The sequence below is a fragment of the Pteropus alecto genome, unplaced genomic scaffold (genome assembly GCF_000325575.1).
Source record: "Pteropus alecto unplaced genomic scaffold, ASM32557v1 scaffold468, whole genome shotgun sequence".
NCBI classification, from domain to species: domain Eukaryota; kingdom Metazoa; phylum Chordata; class Mammalia; order Chiroptera; family Pteropodidae; genus Pteropus; species Pteropus alecto.
Genome location: NW_006441394.1, coordinates 399,804 through 415,057, shown reverse-complemented (window position 1 = coordinate 415,057; position 15,254 = coordinate 399,804). Strand labels below are relative to the sequence as shown.

Sequence of the window (15,254 nt, the reverse complement as noted above, 5' to 3'; positions counted from 1 at the left end):
GGGGAGAGATAGGGGATGAATAGTGCGGGAGACAAAGGCTGTTCTTAGCAGAACAGTTAACATACCCCTCTGCTCTGAAGATGTTTACAATTGAGAATTTAATATTATTTTGATAAGACCTTTTCTTAATTTATAAAAGCCATTCAAATTTTAAAACTACAGAAAATTACAAAGAAGGGATCAATATCTTAACAACTTGAGAAACTACACTTAATATTCTGGGTGTGTGTGTGTGTGTGTGTGTGTGTGTGTGTGTGTGTGCGCGCGCGCGCGCGCATATGCATATATATCCTACGAAATTGGAATTTACTAAATTGCAATTTTGTAATATGCTTTTTTTTTACCCTTAATAAATGCACTGTAAACGTTTCTTTTGAAGGTAAGAACAACGGCATTCCATGTGGTCAAAGAACCAAAACCCCCAGGCTCACTGTAGTGCTAATATGCATGACTCTTCCTCTCCAATTTCATATAAAAGGACCTAAAACCAGTTCTCTCACTTTTATAGGACCCTCTGGGTTGGGTGACCACACACGTCCCTGTTCACTCAGGACAAACCTGGTTTTTGCCTGTTGTCCTGCACAGTCCCAGTCTAGACAATAAATTGAAAGGGTACCCTACCTCTGAGGTTTCCCTTGGGAACTGAGACCCCACAGAATAGCTATCCTGCTCAGGTGATGAGTTTCTTTCTGCCTCATGTAGAAATGATCAAAGTAACTGTCTTATGTTATCTTTATGTATGTTATCTCCTAAACCGAGTTCACTCAAAGTGGTATTTGGGTCCTGTCTACCTGAATCCTCTTATACCCTAGCCCATGGCACAGGGCCTGCAAAGGTTACTCTTCTCTCACACCGGGTAGGGGGTATAATTCAGTCAAGAGGTAACCTTGCCTAAGTATTCAAAAACACCAGACAATTCCTCAACCATTCTTTTCCAAGCGGTCTTGGAATGGAGTCTATGCACTGTCCCCTCCAGCAAAACTAGACCTCCTATTTAAAGTTCCAAAAGCCAGAAGACTGCCATGTCTCCTCCTAATACTAACAGACTTCATTTACTGACCTTCTTCTACTCTGTGCCTGGCATGGTCACTTCACATAATCCATTTAATTCTCGTAACTACCTTATATAGTAGGTAGTTATCACTCCCATTTTATTGATGAGGAAACTGAAGCACACAGGTCACACAGCTAATACGCGGCTGAGTGGGGATTAGAACTCAGGTCTAATTGAGTCTTTACTCTTTCTCCCCATCATATTATGCTGTCACCCTCATCTTGCAAATGAGCATATCAGACCCAGAGAAAAGAGCTCAGAGCCTAGATGTCTGGTCCCAGTCTTGGCTCTTACTCCCCCTTCCTTCCCTGCTTAGGTAAAGGTGCAGCTATACTCTCTACAGAACTTGCCTTAATAGGGAATGGTCAGAGGTTTGTAGCCAGCATCCAGATAAGGTAGTGTAGGTAGAAGCATTTCAAATGTTTGGCCAAAATGAAGTTGGTGGAGTAGGTAGCTGAGAACAAACCACTTTCTTGTGGTCTATGGAATGAAGTTGATAACCTCTTCTCCACCAGACAGAGGGTCTCCAAACTGATGACCCTCCACCCCCTGAGTGTTATCTGACCTTTTCTGGAGCAGGGAGAACAGGAAAAAGGTCTCTGAGTAGCTAACACACAAGTCCCATATGCAATGGCATCTGCATTTTTCCCATAAGAGAGCCCTTTAGGACCTAACTCAGAGATTATTAACTCTTAGTAGCAAACAGTCTTATCAAATCATGGTAAGTGATCTTGTTTCCAGCCCACTGCAGATTAAGAAAAGGAAAAGAATCAAGCAGATTGATTACAATCAAGTGTTGGCCAGGCAGGGAAGGAAAAGAACAACACAATAAAGAGTGAAGAAGGAATTCACAGAATACAGCACCTCAAAAGCCCCTAAGGGCATCACTGAATTGCCACATAGGACATTAACTGCTGGATATAATGATGAACCTGAGGAAAAGTGATAGTTGGCTCAAGTAAGTAGGAAGGGTGCAATCCATTTTACAAAGAAAACACATCATTCATTCAACAAACAACATTTAATGAGCTCCAATGCATGGTGGTAGCTGCTGGAGATACACTAATGAACAAGAGTCTAATGCAAGATTCAGACCACTGAACAAATTATGTTTCACAAATGCAATGATAAGAGCTATATGCAGGGTGCTTACCATAAAATGAACTCCAGGAATACAGCTGGGGCTGTTCCGTTCAGGGACAAATGTTACCAGAGTGCCAGCACCACAGCCCAGCTAATAAGGAATGTCCATGAGGAAGGCCTCTGCTCACCTCTGAGGTCTCATCTTTCACCATCCCCTGTCTAGTGCTCTTATTTGCCTCTGAGCTTTTGCAAATAGTATTCCACTGCCTGGAACATTTCCCCTCTCCTGTGCCTTCAGCTTGCTAACTCTAATTCATTTTTAGGCCTGAAGTCACTTCCTCCAGTGATTCTTTCTAAGTGTGAGGCAGTTACTGCTCCTAAGAGCTCCCCAGCACCTCAGTCATCCTCCAATTACAGTATTTATTGCATTCTATTGCAATCGCCTATTTAGTTGACTATGCTCTACACCAGACCAAAAGCTCAATGAGGACAGGAAGTGTGACTATCTTCTCCACAGTGTATCTCCAGAGCCTACTACGGTGTCTGACCATAAATGTGCTTCACAAATACTTGCTGAATTAGCAAATAAATACATAATTCATAAACAAGGCCTTGATATTGCCTTGTTTTTTTGGAATAATAATGTCAGTCAACAAGTATTTAGTAGAGGCAGCAGAGTGTGGCTGTTAAATAAGTGAGCTCTGGAGCCAGACCACTTGCACTGGGATCCTAGTTCTGAACTGACTGTGTAATCTTACCTAACCTCTCTGTGCCAAGTTTCTTTATCTGTAAATGAAGATGATAACAGTACTCTCTCAGGGATACTGTAAGGATTAAATTAGACACTAGGAGTAAAGAGGCTTGGAACAGTGCCTGGCATACAGTACCTCTCAGTAAATTTCAGCTGTTATCCTTACTGTCTAGGCTTGGGCTTCCAAAAGTGTAGTCTCTCTGTGAAAAGAGGTCCATTCGGGAAATCCTGCATACACTTTTCCCCTCAGAAAGGCATAGCTCTGAGTTAAGAACCATCTGTTTAATTTGGTGTTACTCAGTAGTCTCTTATTTGACAGGTTCCTTCCACCTAACTCCTCTTAAAATCCTGAAGTACTGGTGTTCCACAGAACACTCTTTGGAATTGAGCAGAGTATTATAATCTGTAAAATATTTTTAGTTACTTATTTCAGAATAATCCCTGTGAGGTGTAAGTTTACTCTCCCCATTTTATAGATGAAGATAGATAGAAGGATGCCACAATCAGTCAGTTAGGCCTGTTTCGTGCTCTTAACAATAACCTCTTTCCCCCATCACAGTTTTAGAAGCTCTGTCCCAGATCATCTTGCTGAAGTTCCCAGCTCATTGGATCTCATACTCTTTTCCATCCTCCGAAAAGTGGCTAAAGGTGGAAAGGTATAGCATGCACCCTCATACACTTACCCGGCACCACCACTGAAGATGAGTATGTAAATCTATGGAAGCTAAAGTGACTCATCCAAGACTGGCTCACCAACCAGCTGGCCATTATGGTAATCTTTTGAGGCTCTATGTTTACAGCTGGTCCTCCTCTCAATAAAGACATCTACCAACTTGATTCCACCACTGGGTGAGATGGGCTCAGGCTCCTGCTTCCCCTCCAAGTCAGCCATTTCTGTTTCTTCAGTAGGTGACTTCCTACAGCATCACTACGTCACGGGGAGGGTGACAAAGCATCATTCTGTCATCCTTCTGCTCTCGCCTCTGCCTTCTGATGTTGCAAAACCTATGCCTGGGTACTGTGGCAGGTATGTGCCTGATACATACTCTGCAGGATTCCTGGCCTCAGCAGTGCCAAGGAGTCAGCAGAAGTGAAAGAAGTCCCTGAAGCCCTTCATATAGCCCTGGCCACTCATCAGCACTGCTGAAACTGCAAAAAACAAAAACAAAATCCACTGCCTCCCACAATGAGAAATAGTGATTTAAAGTAACAGAGTCATACAGTCCTAAATCTTAGTTGTGCCACTTACTAAGTTCTTCTATCTGTAAAATGGGTATGATAAACAATAATCTGAAGAATGCTAAATATTTAAATATTATGAGTTCAAATCTGATTAGAAGTTTTTAAAAACATTACCATGAACATACATTTACTAAAGTTGCTTCCTTCCTTGGGTTAGATGCTGGGTACATAGAGATGAATCAGAAATGAACCCTATCCTCATCCTGCTAAGTCTATTGGGGGAGGTTTTGAAAAAAGGTATATGAGACAAGATAGGTGGTGTCCAGATAACAAAAGCTCTATCACTGCTGCCTTGCGCAGAGGACAGGCAACCCTAACTATAAGCTCCTCTCCCTCGGGCTTGGCTTCTACCCGCCAATCCCAGGTGCTGTGCCATCTAATGTCATGGAGTGTCTAGCAGTGCCCTTGCCTTTAAAGATGTGAACGTGTCTCCTTGAGAGGGAACCTCTACGACTAGTATGACAAACATGAGAATAACCCCTTATATTCGTGCAGCCTTTTACAGTTTGGAGAGCACTTCCATGCGATCATTCCCTTACCTTCATGACAGCCTAGGGCAGACAGGTCAAGTATGATTCTCTCTACTAAACAACAGACAGAGGTAAAGAGGTTAGGTTGCCTGCTCAACTGGCACTGCTAGTCGGTGGTGGACTAGGACTAGACCCCGAGCCTGCCTGGCTCCATCCTCCATACTGCATACATAGCTTTTGCCCAATGCCCACAGGCTCAAGCCTCACATAACCCAGGGTCAGCACACCTGGCTTGAAGCTCAGAGACCAAGCTAAATTCTTATTAAGAGTCTCTGGGAAGAAGCCTCTGGGTTTTCACTTCCTCCCACCCAAGGTGTTTTGTATCTACAACCACATGAAATCTACAGGACAACCTAAGAGACAGTCATCTTACTGCCAGCATCAAAGGCTGCTTCTTGAACCTCTGTGGTGCTGTTGGCTCTACCTGTTGCATTTGTCTTCAGCCATGGGATGGGGCAAGAGGGAGACTCCCTGTGCTGGGTCACATGAGACCATCCCAGGAGAGGACAAGGCTCTTCATTTCCTTCTACAACCTGGAAAATCAGCCTTCCTCTCTAAATCCTACCTGTTCTTTAAAGACCAATTCAAGGCCTCCTTTTCCAGGAAGTCCTCTCCCCTCAGCTCTGCCCTGGATACCTACCTGTCATGTGGAATGTGTGTACCCATTTACCAGTTATTTATTGTCTTACATCTCTTGTAATATCTTCTTATGTTAAAACTTTCACTGCTGTTCTGACTCCCTAGTTAGATCCTAGGTTCTTCATGGATGATAGTAACTAATTATAATATTTTCTATATGTACCTCCCATAGCATCATTTCAGTTTTCCGTGCAGCTTCAGCAATAAGCGCACCAGAGCGTTCATCTATTCATCTGCCCATGAGCACACCACCACTGAGCACCTCAGTAATGGAAGTACTATGAGAGGTATGCATGCACGGGGTCTGATGGCTGCAAAGATGGGGCACGTGTCATGTGTCTTGGGAAGGAATCTCCCAGAACTGTCTTGAGGATGAGGGGGAGCTTGCCAGGTAGAGAGGGGGAAAAGGGCATTCCAGGACAGGAAGTGGCATTTGCAAAGGCTAGAGGGTAAAGACCACATTACCTGTCCACTCAAGAAACTAGGAGACCTTCAGTGAGCCTCAAGTGAAGGTGGGTGGAGCAGTGAGCAGATATGAGGTTGCCCAGATAGGCAGAAGCCTGATCCCGAGAGGGGTTTGGACTCTATCTTGAAAGCTATGGGCACACAATGGTATTTGTTAATGAATTAAGCAGCATGGGGAACAGCAAGAACAACAGACCAGGAGACAAGAGAACTGGGTTTAAAAATAGCTCTTTCATTAACTTGATATGTATCTCTATCCCTCTATGCCCCAGATTCTCTATTTTTAAAAAAGAGAAGTTTTTCTACATCAGGAGTTCTCAAACTTTAGTGGGAACAGAATCACCTGGGTAACTTATAAAAAAACTTTGATTCTTGGGCTCCCACTTTGGCGATTCGGATTCAGCAGGCAGGGGCTGGCAATGTACATTTTAAAAAGCCCCTTGTGTTGTTCTTCCAAGAAGATTCTGAGAAGCACTGCATTAGATGATCTTTTGTGTTCTTGTGAAGAACACAAAAAAGATGTAAGGCTGGCCAAACCCACTCCACCTCTACCCACCTGGTTCTGCTCCAAGAAAGCAAAGGATGTCTGGGTACTAGAACACTCTTCCCAAGCCCCATGTTTAGAAAGTTAGAGCTCCTAGGATATGGCATCCAGGAAATGGCAATTTTCAAATTAACATGTCTTCCCCTGTCCTGGAACATGTAATATATCTACATTCTTCTGTTTGACTTTTGGAGGCCTCTCCTATTGGACTGGTCCCAGTTAATTTCTCCAAATGGGAAGCACTGTATATTAGAAAGAGCAGAGCGGTCAGAGTCAGTCAGATTGGGAAGCAAAACTCACTAACTGTGTGACTTTGATCAAAATACTTAACATCTCTGAGAATGTTTCCTCACCTGCGAAATAAATATCACCTATCTAAGAAGATTAAGTGACAAACTCAATTAAAAAACACACAGAGGATCTGAGTAGATATTTCTCCAAAGAAGCTATACAAATGGCCAAGAATGCACAGAAAGAAGCTCAATATCATTAGCCATCAGGGAAATGCAAATCAAAACCACAAGATACCACTTTACACATACTAGGATGGCTAAAGTAAAAGACAGGCAATATCAAGTGCTAGTAAGGATGCAGAGAAACTGGATCCCTCATACACAGGTGGTAGAAATGCAAAATGGTGCAGCTACTTTGGATAACAATCTGTCAGTTCCTCAAAAGGTTAGACACAGACTTACTATATGACCCAGCAATTTTACTTCTAGATATAAACCCAAGAAAATTGAAAACATTATGTCCACACAAAAACTTGTACACAAACATCCATAGCAGCATTATTCATAACAGCCAAAAGCAGAAACAATCCAAAAGTCCCTCAACTGATGAACAGATAAATAAATGTGGCATATCTATGAAATATTATTTGACCATGAAAAAGGAATAAAGTACTGATACATGCTACAATGTGGATGGACCTTGAAAACACGCTAAGTGAAAGAAGCCAGTCACAAAAAGAACACGTTATATATGGTTCCATTTATGTGACATGTCCAGAATAGGCAAATCTATGAAGACAGAAAGTGGATTAGTGGTTGTCTAAGGCTAGTGGAAGTTGAGAGGTAAAAGAGAGAATGACTGATAATGGCTATGGGGTTCCTTTATGGGGTAATGAAAATATTCTAAAATTAACTGTGGTGATGGCTGCACAACTCTTGTGAATATACGATAAACCATTGAATTATGCACTCCAAATGACTGAATTGTACAGCATATGAATTAAATTTCAATAAAGCTGTTATATTTTTTTAAAAAAGTATGTAGGAGCTGAATGCATTGCCTGGCATATAGTAAGGACTCAGTAAAAGGTAATAAGTTTATTATTGTGCCCTTATCTCTTCCTGATGCCACGCTAACCCTGGCTAGAATTACCACTAATACTGTAGAATATGTCAGGCTCATTGCTGGGAGCTGACTTTACACTCAGTGGAGGGTCACAGGTGAGTCCTGAAGGCTAATATTCCAGAACTAAGAATCTTCCTCCAATACTCAGGTAAATATATGACTCTTAGAAAATAATGGCCTCCATTTATTGAACACTAACTATGTGCCCGATATTGTGCTAGGAACTTTACAACTGTTTTCCTCATAAGAACCATACTAATGAAGAAACCAGAACTTAGGTTATGTAGCTTGTTTCAGGTCATATCAATAGTCAATGACAGAGCTGGTCTGTTCAACCTCAAGGCTTGTACTCTTTTCCCTATACGCCTCACTATTCTTCCCTTTTACTTATCAATGTTTTACCTATCCTTTACAAATTAAGCAGTCTGATTTTTATGGATTCTCCCTTTCCTCTATACATTCTAGTAATGTCTAGTTTAATCAAATTAATATCTTTTACATAGTCTTGTGTGTTCTCAGATTGCTTCAAGTGTATACTCTTGAACATGGCAGGTGCTCAATAAATACTTCTTTAGTGAATGGTTGTTAAAATGTTTCCCCAAGCAGGTTCTTAAAGGATAGCTAGTGTGTCTTGTAGATCTCTTTATCCATCACACAGAGAAGGCTGGCCTATAGCTGGAGGACCAGACCTTGTCTGAAAATGGTTCTCAGATACACCATGCTCTTTGCCCAAGGACTAGAAGATTTCTCCTTAAAAAGAAGATCATGCTCACCTCATTATTACTTTATCAGAGTGTAGCATGGGAACTGGCACATAGTTGGAGTTCAGAAAAGATTTGATGAGTTAAAGAGAAGACTGAGTCAGCACTCACTTTACTGGAGACACAGTAAGTACAGTCTTTCACAAGAAGGAACCCCAAGCCCATCTTCTCACGTTCCCATGAAAGCGAAGGGGGAGAGCAGGAAAGCTGACCTCGAACTTTAAGACAAGCTGTTGACCCTGCCTGTGGCTCTGGACAGTTAGTGTGGCACCCTCTCTGACCCAGGATCCCTCCTTTGACCACGCACCCAGGTGGAGCTTTCCAAAGCCCATGTTTCACCTTCATGCCGTCAAAGATATGCAAATTTCCAACTGTCTTATAAATGTCAATTTTATAATTTGTTTGAATCAGGATCTAAATTAGATCCACACATTGCTATTGATATGTCCCAGAGATGGTAAAAATAATACGGGAGGTGGGGGGAGGAAGTAGATGGGGAGTATAGATAAAACAACATTGACCATGTTATTAAATATTGAAGGTAGCTGATCGTACATGGTAGTTCATTATACCATTTTGACTACTTTAAAAAAAATTCAAAGATAAGGCAAACTCTTAAGAATCTGTTACTATTACCTATAGACCCTTCAGTACCCTATTTGAACCTCCCCTGCTCTCCCCCTCTTGTAACTCTCAGAGAAGTAACATGCTCACAGGTATCTAGGTTCCCTCTGATTTGTCCTATACTTTGAGTTCGCCCTCTCCCCGTCACCCCCACCTATCCTCATCCTAACCAAAGCAGTATTCTTACAGCTCCAGAAATCCTCTAGGCAGGGCTGGCAACAAGAGGAAGGAGACTGCTCTCTCTGCCTCTCAGCCGGCTATGCTACTTGGTTGACCAAACTTGGTCCCTCTGTGCTCCCATCTCTACACCTGCTTGTCTCTCCTCTGCTTTTTCTTCAAGATGTTAAAAACTTCCAATAAAAAACAAATACAAAATGCTGTAATTAATAGCCAATTCCAAGCCAACCCAGCATCTCTACTAATAAACCTCAACACTTGCAAAAAGAACAATAAATTCTGCCCCTCTCTGGTTCTGAGGTGGTCTCTTTTATACACTCCGTGTGTGTGTATGTATGTGGGTAAGTGTGTCTACATATATATTTATTTTCCTTTATTTCCCATCCAGGGAGGGGCAGAATAATGAACTGCGTGCGTCAGGGAAGATGAATCTGAGATACTAGGGAGCAGTGCAGTAAAAAGATTAAAGTGTTATTATTGTTGGTTTTTTTCCCCCATGGTCCATTGTGACAGCTCGACCGTCATCTGTAAAAAATGTCTCAGCGAGAGATAATCATCGGAAACTCAATAAAGCGTCAGGGGGAGCCTCAGCCCCCATCAATCACTGGGTGCCTGGAAAATTTCAGCCCTCTGTCTCCCTTCCTGCTATCCATATAAATGTCTCTAATATATTTTGTGTGGTGTGTGGGACCTATCCCTGATTTGGAACTTTTGATGAAAAAATATTTATACACGAAATATGTAAATCAGTTAAAAATCATACTAGTTCTTTGCCAGCCCATCCCACATTTTCTTATTTTTATAAATGCATCAAATTTATTCTTTTAAATAAAACATGTCAACTAGTCTATCTCCCTCTCCTAGTCAAATATATATATACAGGTTTGTAGGGGGAGAAGGATGGACACAATTAACCTAACTGGCTGATGCACTTAATCTTGAAGTTAGCAAAAAGCCCTGATGGACTGACAGTGTGTTGTCCATCCTGGTGACTCTATAGTGGCCAGCACTGCTGAGAAATTACATGCAGAACCACTGGCCCTGGAGGTGCGACAAGGCTCTGACAATGATGAGGAAGAGTCAGGGACATTATGAAAAATAATAACTTACCCAAACAGCTTTTGGCTTGGCAGATTCCCAAGCCTTCCAAGACTCTGAACAAGCCAGAGGTTCTGAGCTGACTACGTGTGGGGCACACACAGGCTGATATGGTTGCTGGGTTCTCTACAAGAGAGATGTTCTGCTGGTATTTGGCATTATCTCTCTGTCTCAGTGTCTTTAATGCCTACATCATAAGGTTGCTGTGAGCACACAGCAAGTATCAATAAATGTTGCCTACTGCTGCTACAGCTATCACCATCATTGTCATCTTATTATCACCTCTTCCTGCTTCTCCAGTCTGGAAGGAATCAGGTCCTGCAGTGCCCTCTTCTCTAGGACCCTCAAGGCTCCTCTTTGTCTAAAGGATATAAAGTCCCAGCATTTGCTCTGGATCCAGTTTATGGTGTCTTTACTGCTCATTATTCTCTAAAACAAATCCTGCTGTGTGCATGCTTCACCCTAACAAGTTCACTTGCTGGCCTGAAACATTTTTTTTTGTTTCCCATCTCTGAATGTTTTGGACATAAACATACCTCTTCTTGGCTCACACCCAACTGCACCCACCGACAGGCCCTCCATAAAACCTTCTTATACTTCAAGGCTCAAATATCATTTTATTTCCTTGACTGAGTTCTGATAGTCCTTGTTATCCGTATCTCTGACTGGATCCTCGCCGAATATTATCTTGGTCATGTCTTCAATTTTAATGATTATTAATTACTGTTCTTGCTAGTATCTTATATTTGCATGATGCCTTGTATTTTCTCAAGTTCTTCCATAAGTAGTTCAATTTGATCTTTATAATAAACCTATGATATAGGAAACATTTTCTATAGATGAGAAAATCAAAACTCAGACAGATAAAGAGATCTGTCCAAGGTCATGCAGTCAGGTGATAGCCATTCTTTGGACTTTAAATAATGTTTGGTTCTTTGAAGATAATAGTTTGCTACCACTGAAAAGCATTTGGAAGGCTGTGTCAAAGACTTCATGACGTTCTCATGAAGTTCCATGAGAGTATGATGAAGATGATGATATAAAAACAGAAATTTACATTAATAGAATTCCTTCTATGTTCCATGTTTTAGGCTAGAGATAAATATACTATCTCTAACTCTTTATTTTACAAATAAGGAGACAGAGCCTCTGAGGTACAGAAAATTGCTCTGTACACTCATAATACCATGGCATAAGCACACAGCCTCTCTGGGAGTAAAGCTTAAAGTGGCAAAATGAGGTCTCTTCCAGGGAGAAGAAGGTCCAGATGAATTTTTTAAAGCAGTTCAAGCTCAAGGCCACAACTAACACCTGTAGTCTAGATTATGCTACTCAAGAAATGGGGGCCTGTTAGAAATACAAAATCTCAGGTCCCATCCCAAGACCTACTGGATCAGCATTTCTGGGAGTGCAGCCCAGGATTCTGTTTTAACAAGCTCTCTAGGTGATTTTTATTTCCTTGCAAGCCTTATTACTCCCATCTAAGTCTGTGCCCTCCCAGGGCATACATCCTCTCTGCCACACCTGGGTTGGGCTGGGCATGCAGTGGGTGCTGGATGGTTAACTTATACTATATAGATGAGCTAGGATGAGACCACTCCTTGGCATGTCCCAGGGATGGGGAGAAGTATTATAGCAGTTCCATTACCGCCAGTGGGGACTCTTAGCCATCTCCTGAACTCCAGGGCATTTGTCCACTGGTTTGTGATGCGCCAGCTTGCACCGTCCTGTCCCCCATCTGAAGACACAGAGATGGGGAGGTCAGCTGCAGCAGGACAGGACCTGTAGCTCCTGGAGCTGTAGGAAAGGGTCACCTGGGCAGGTGGGGTTGACTATGGCAGGTCCAGCCTAGAAAGCCAGGCCCACTACCCTCTCTCTCCAGAAGGGCCTATGCCAATCCAGTTTCTCTACAACTCATCTTTATTCAGCTGCCACTTGGAGCTGAGAAGAGAAGCTGATTTATAGTATGCTCCAGCCACGTTTCTGCCATGTTTTATTGTTTTAATTGTACATATGAGAGGCGTTCAGAGTGCTCGCTTGCATTTCTGACAGCACCAGACACCCAATGTTCATAACAGTTACTTACAAGCAGCCAGAGGCATCCCCGGCTGGGCAACTTGTTTTCTGTTACCACTAATTTACTGCCTCCTCCACCTGAGGATTGGGGCCCACCACCCATCAGCCAGCCACAAGTGGAACTCTCCTGGAGTGGGCATGGGTGGGGCTCAAGGCATTGAATGGAATGTGGTCAAGACCAGAGGATGAGTTGGTAGAGAAGTAGCTGTGATCTTCATGTTTTCCTCCCCATGTGTCCCCTCTGTATGCCTTTGCTCAAGCTGTGTCCCCTGATTATAATATCTTTTTATCTCCCTCCCCGCCAAAGCCCAGTTCAAATCCCACTTCTTCTAAGTACATTACCTGCTCTGATGGTAAGCTTAGTTTCTAGAACCTTAAATATCACACAGCTGACAGGGACCTTGGAGGCCATATAATCCAATGTCCCAGGGCAAGAATACCCTTTATAGACTCCCTGGTGGGCAGACATCTAGCCTCTCTCAGTGCCCCTTGAGTGGTTTGTCGCTCAGTACCTCCAATTCTCAATTCTTTAACATCCCCTAAAAGTCAAGAGTCATTGCTAATCTCTTCCCTCCAATTCCTTCCCTGACACTCTGTCAGAATGGTCCATTTAAAATGTGAATGTAAGGTGAGCATTACACCGCTTAAAATCTTTTGATGGCTTTCAGAAAACACTGTGAGCTCCCTAGAACTGCTTTACAAGTTCCCTTCCACGTGGAATCCTACTTCCTTCTTTACTCTTACGTCTTGCTGTTCCTCTCAGAGCACTGTGACAGATGATTCTGCCTGCTGTCACCCATCCACCCCATGTCTTTGCATATGTGGCTCCTTCTGCTTGGTATATCCCCCCTCTCTCAGTTGGCCTGGCAATTTCTGATTCATCTTTAAGACCCAATTCAAAGTCACTTACCCTGTGACACTTTCCAGACACCAGCCTGCCCTGAGGTAGAGCTCATCACTACCTGTATTAGCGCTGTCTACATCTTTGTACATCTACCTTTGCATTTACTATTCTGTACTAAGATGCCTTGTTCATAGTTCTGTCTTCTTACTTGACTAGGAGCACTGTTGAGGGGCTACACCATACATATTCACTTTTGTATTTCCAGCATCTGGCAGAGTGCCTGATACCTAGGAAGCACATGCTGAATTATAAACAAATTAACAAGCAATTACAACTATAGAGCACTTTACAATTCACACGTCACTGACATACTTTATCTCTCAATCTTTACAACAACACTGATAAGGTAGACAAGGGATATATTACTGGAGTTTGGGGGGTCTTGCCAAGGTCACAAACTATAACTTGCCACTATCCTTCAGTACCGAGCACAGGCTGAGACCCACAGAAATATCGATTAGATATTTAGTGAACTTGACAGACTCCGGCATTGACTCTATGCTTTAATAGTGAAGGACTGTCCAACTTTCTTGAGTTTGTGACTTTCCTGTGAATTTGCACAGACATACTCTAGGCAAGGGGCTTGCATCTCTTGTTCTACCCTATCTTTCTCACACATTCCGTAAGTCAGGTAACTTCCTGTGAAAAAGTCAATCCAATCCAAAGAAAAGAGAACCACAGGATCCTTTTGTTTCTGTCTACATCAATGAGAATGACAGAGAGCTGGGTTATAGTGCCTTGCATACAGTAGGCAATCAATAAATACTGGTTGAATGGATGAAAGAATGAGATATCTTTAAATGGAAAAAGAAAAGAAAACTATGGCTCAGTAGGAGCTAAAGGTGTAGTCTGCTAAGCAGAGAGGAGAGCCCTGAGATGATACTAAAGGACTGGCCCTCTCTAGCCATAGATCTCATGAATTTGGAGAGCAGAACACATCCAAACTGATACACCAGAGAAACTCGAATGAGCTGCCAGAAAACTGTGGCAGGCTAAGTTAGCTTGGAATTAAAAAAAAAAAAAAAAGTGCAGAGAGAGGTAGACCATGCAAGCTGCAGAACAGTGAATTTTATCAATGATCCTTGACAAAATTTCTAGAATGTATTTTTTAAAACAGTTCTTAAACACTTAGGCACTCAGTATGGGTTTCCTAAGGGACAAGACCAGACCATGTAGAGTAACCTAAAACCCTTTTGGGAAGGGGTTCCTGGTCAAGAAAATATGACAAATATTAAACATTTTTATTTTAGCAAGAAATCTGAGAAAATCTCTCAAAATTTTATGGACATGATAATGATGGCTAGAAAAGAATAAAGTTTGGTGGATTTACAGTTGTGAATATTGAATAATACTTCAAAATTGTCCTGACCATGTGCTCTAGGGCTCTTAATAAGAGTCCTTATAAACATTTTAAGCAAAGACTAGCACATAAAGTACATTATGACAGGGTTCTTGTCTAACTCAACAGTGCCTAAAACAGTGCCTGCTATATAGAAATGTGACCAATAAAATTTTTAACATTTATTTTTAAATTAATAAATGAATCTATAAAAAGCCTATTCAATAAATTTGCAGGTCATACAAAATGAGAAGAGATACTTAATATATTTATCTTTATTTCATGATGGATAAAACAGTCTTTTCCAATATTTTTGTTGTATATCTACCTACTTATCTAGAATATAGGTTGGTTAGCATGAGTTAAAAAAATTCAGAGGTGGCTGACCAAAATCAAAAAGAAAAGAGGAAGAAAAGAAGAAAGGAAGAAAGGAAGGAAGGAAGCAGGCATTGTTCCAGGCATTGCTGAGTTAGACTAGATCCCTGCCATGTATTTTATGTACTAGTCTTTGATTACAATGGAATGAAGGAATGAAGGAATGAAGGAATGAATGAAGGAAGGAAGGAAGGAAGGAAGGAAGGAAGGAAGGAAGGAAGGAAGGAAGGAAG

The 15,254-nt window shown here is 41.9% G+C and overlaps 1 protein-coding gene across 2 annotated transcripts in view; it reads right to left on the bottom strand.

Annotated features, from left to right (window-relative positions):
- Positions 1–6,512: 6,512 nt before the first annotated feature.
- LOC102895684 (caseinolytic peptidase B protein homolog) overlaps positions 6,513–15,254 on the bottom strand; it is a 54,208-nt gene continuing 45,466 nt past the window's right edge. The window contains exon 5 of one of the 2 annotated variants that reach the window (XM_015594734.2): positions 6,513–6,550. In XM_015594734.2, coding sequence (XP_015450220.1) covers positions 6,528–6,550 — 23 coding nt within the window. In that variant the 3' untranslated portion in view covers positions 6,513–6,527. Of the gene's footprint in view, positions 6,551–11,878; positions 12,066–15,254 lie in introns of those variants that run through there. The other variant, XM_025051581.1, reaches the window with a different exon arrangement.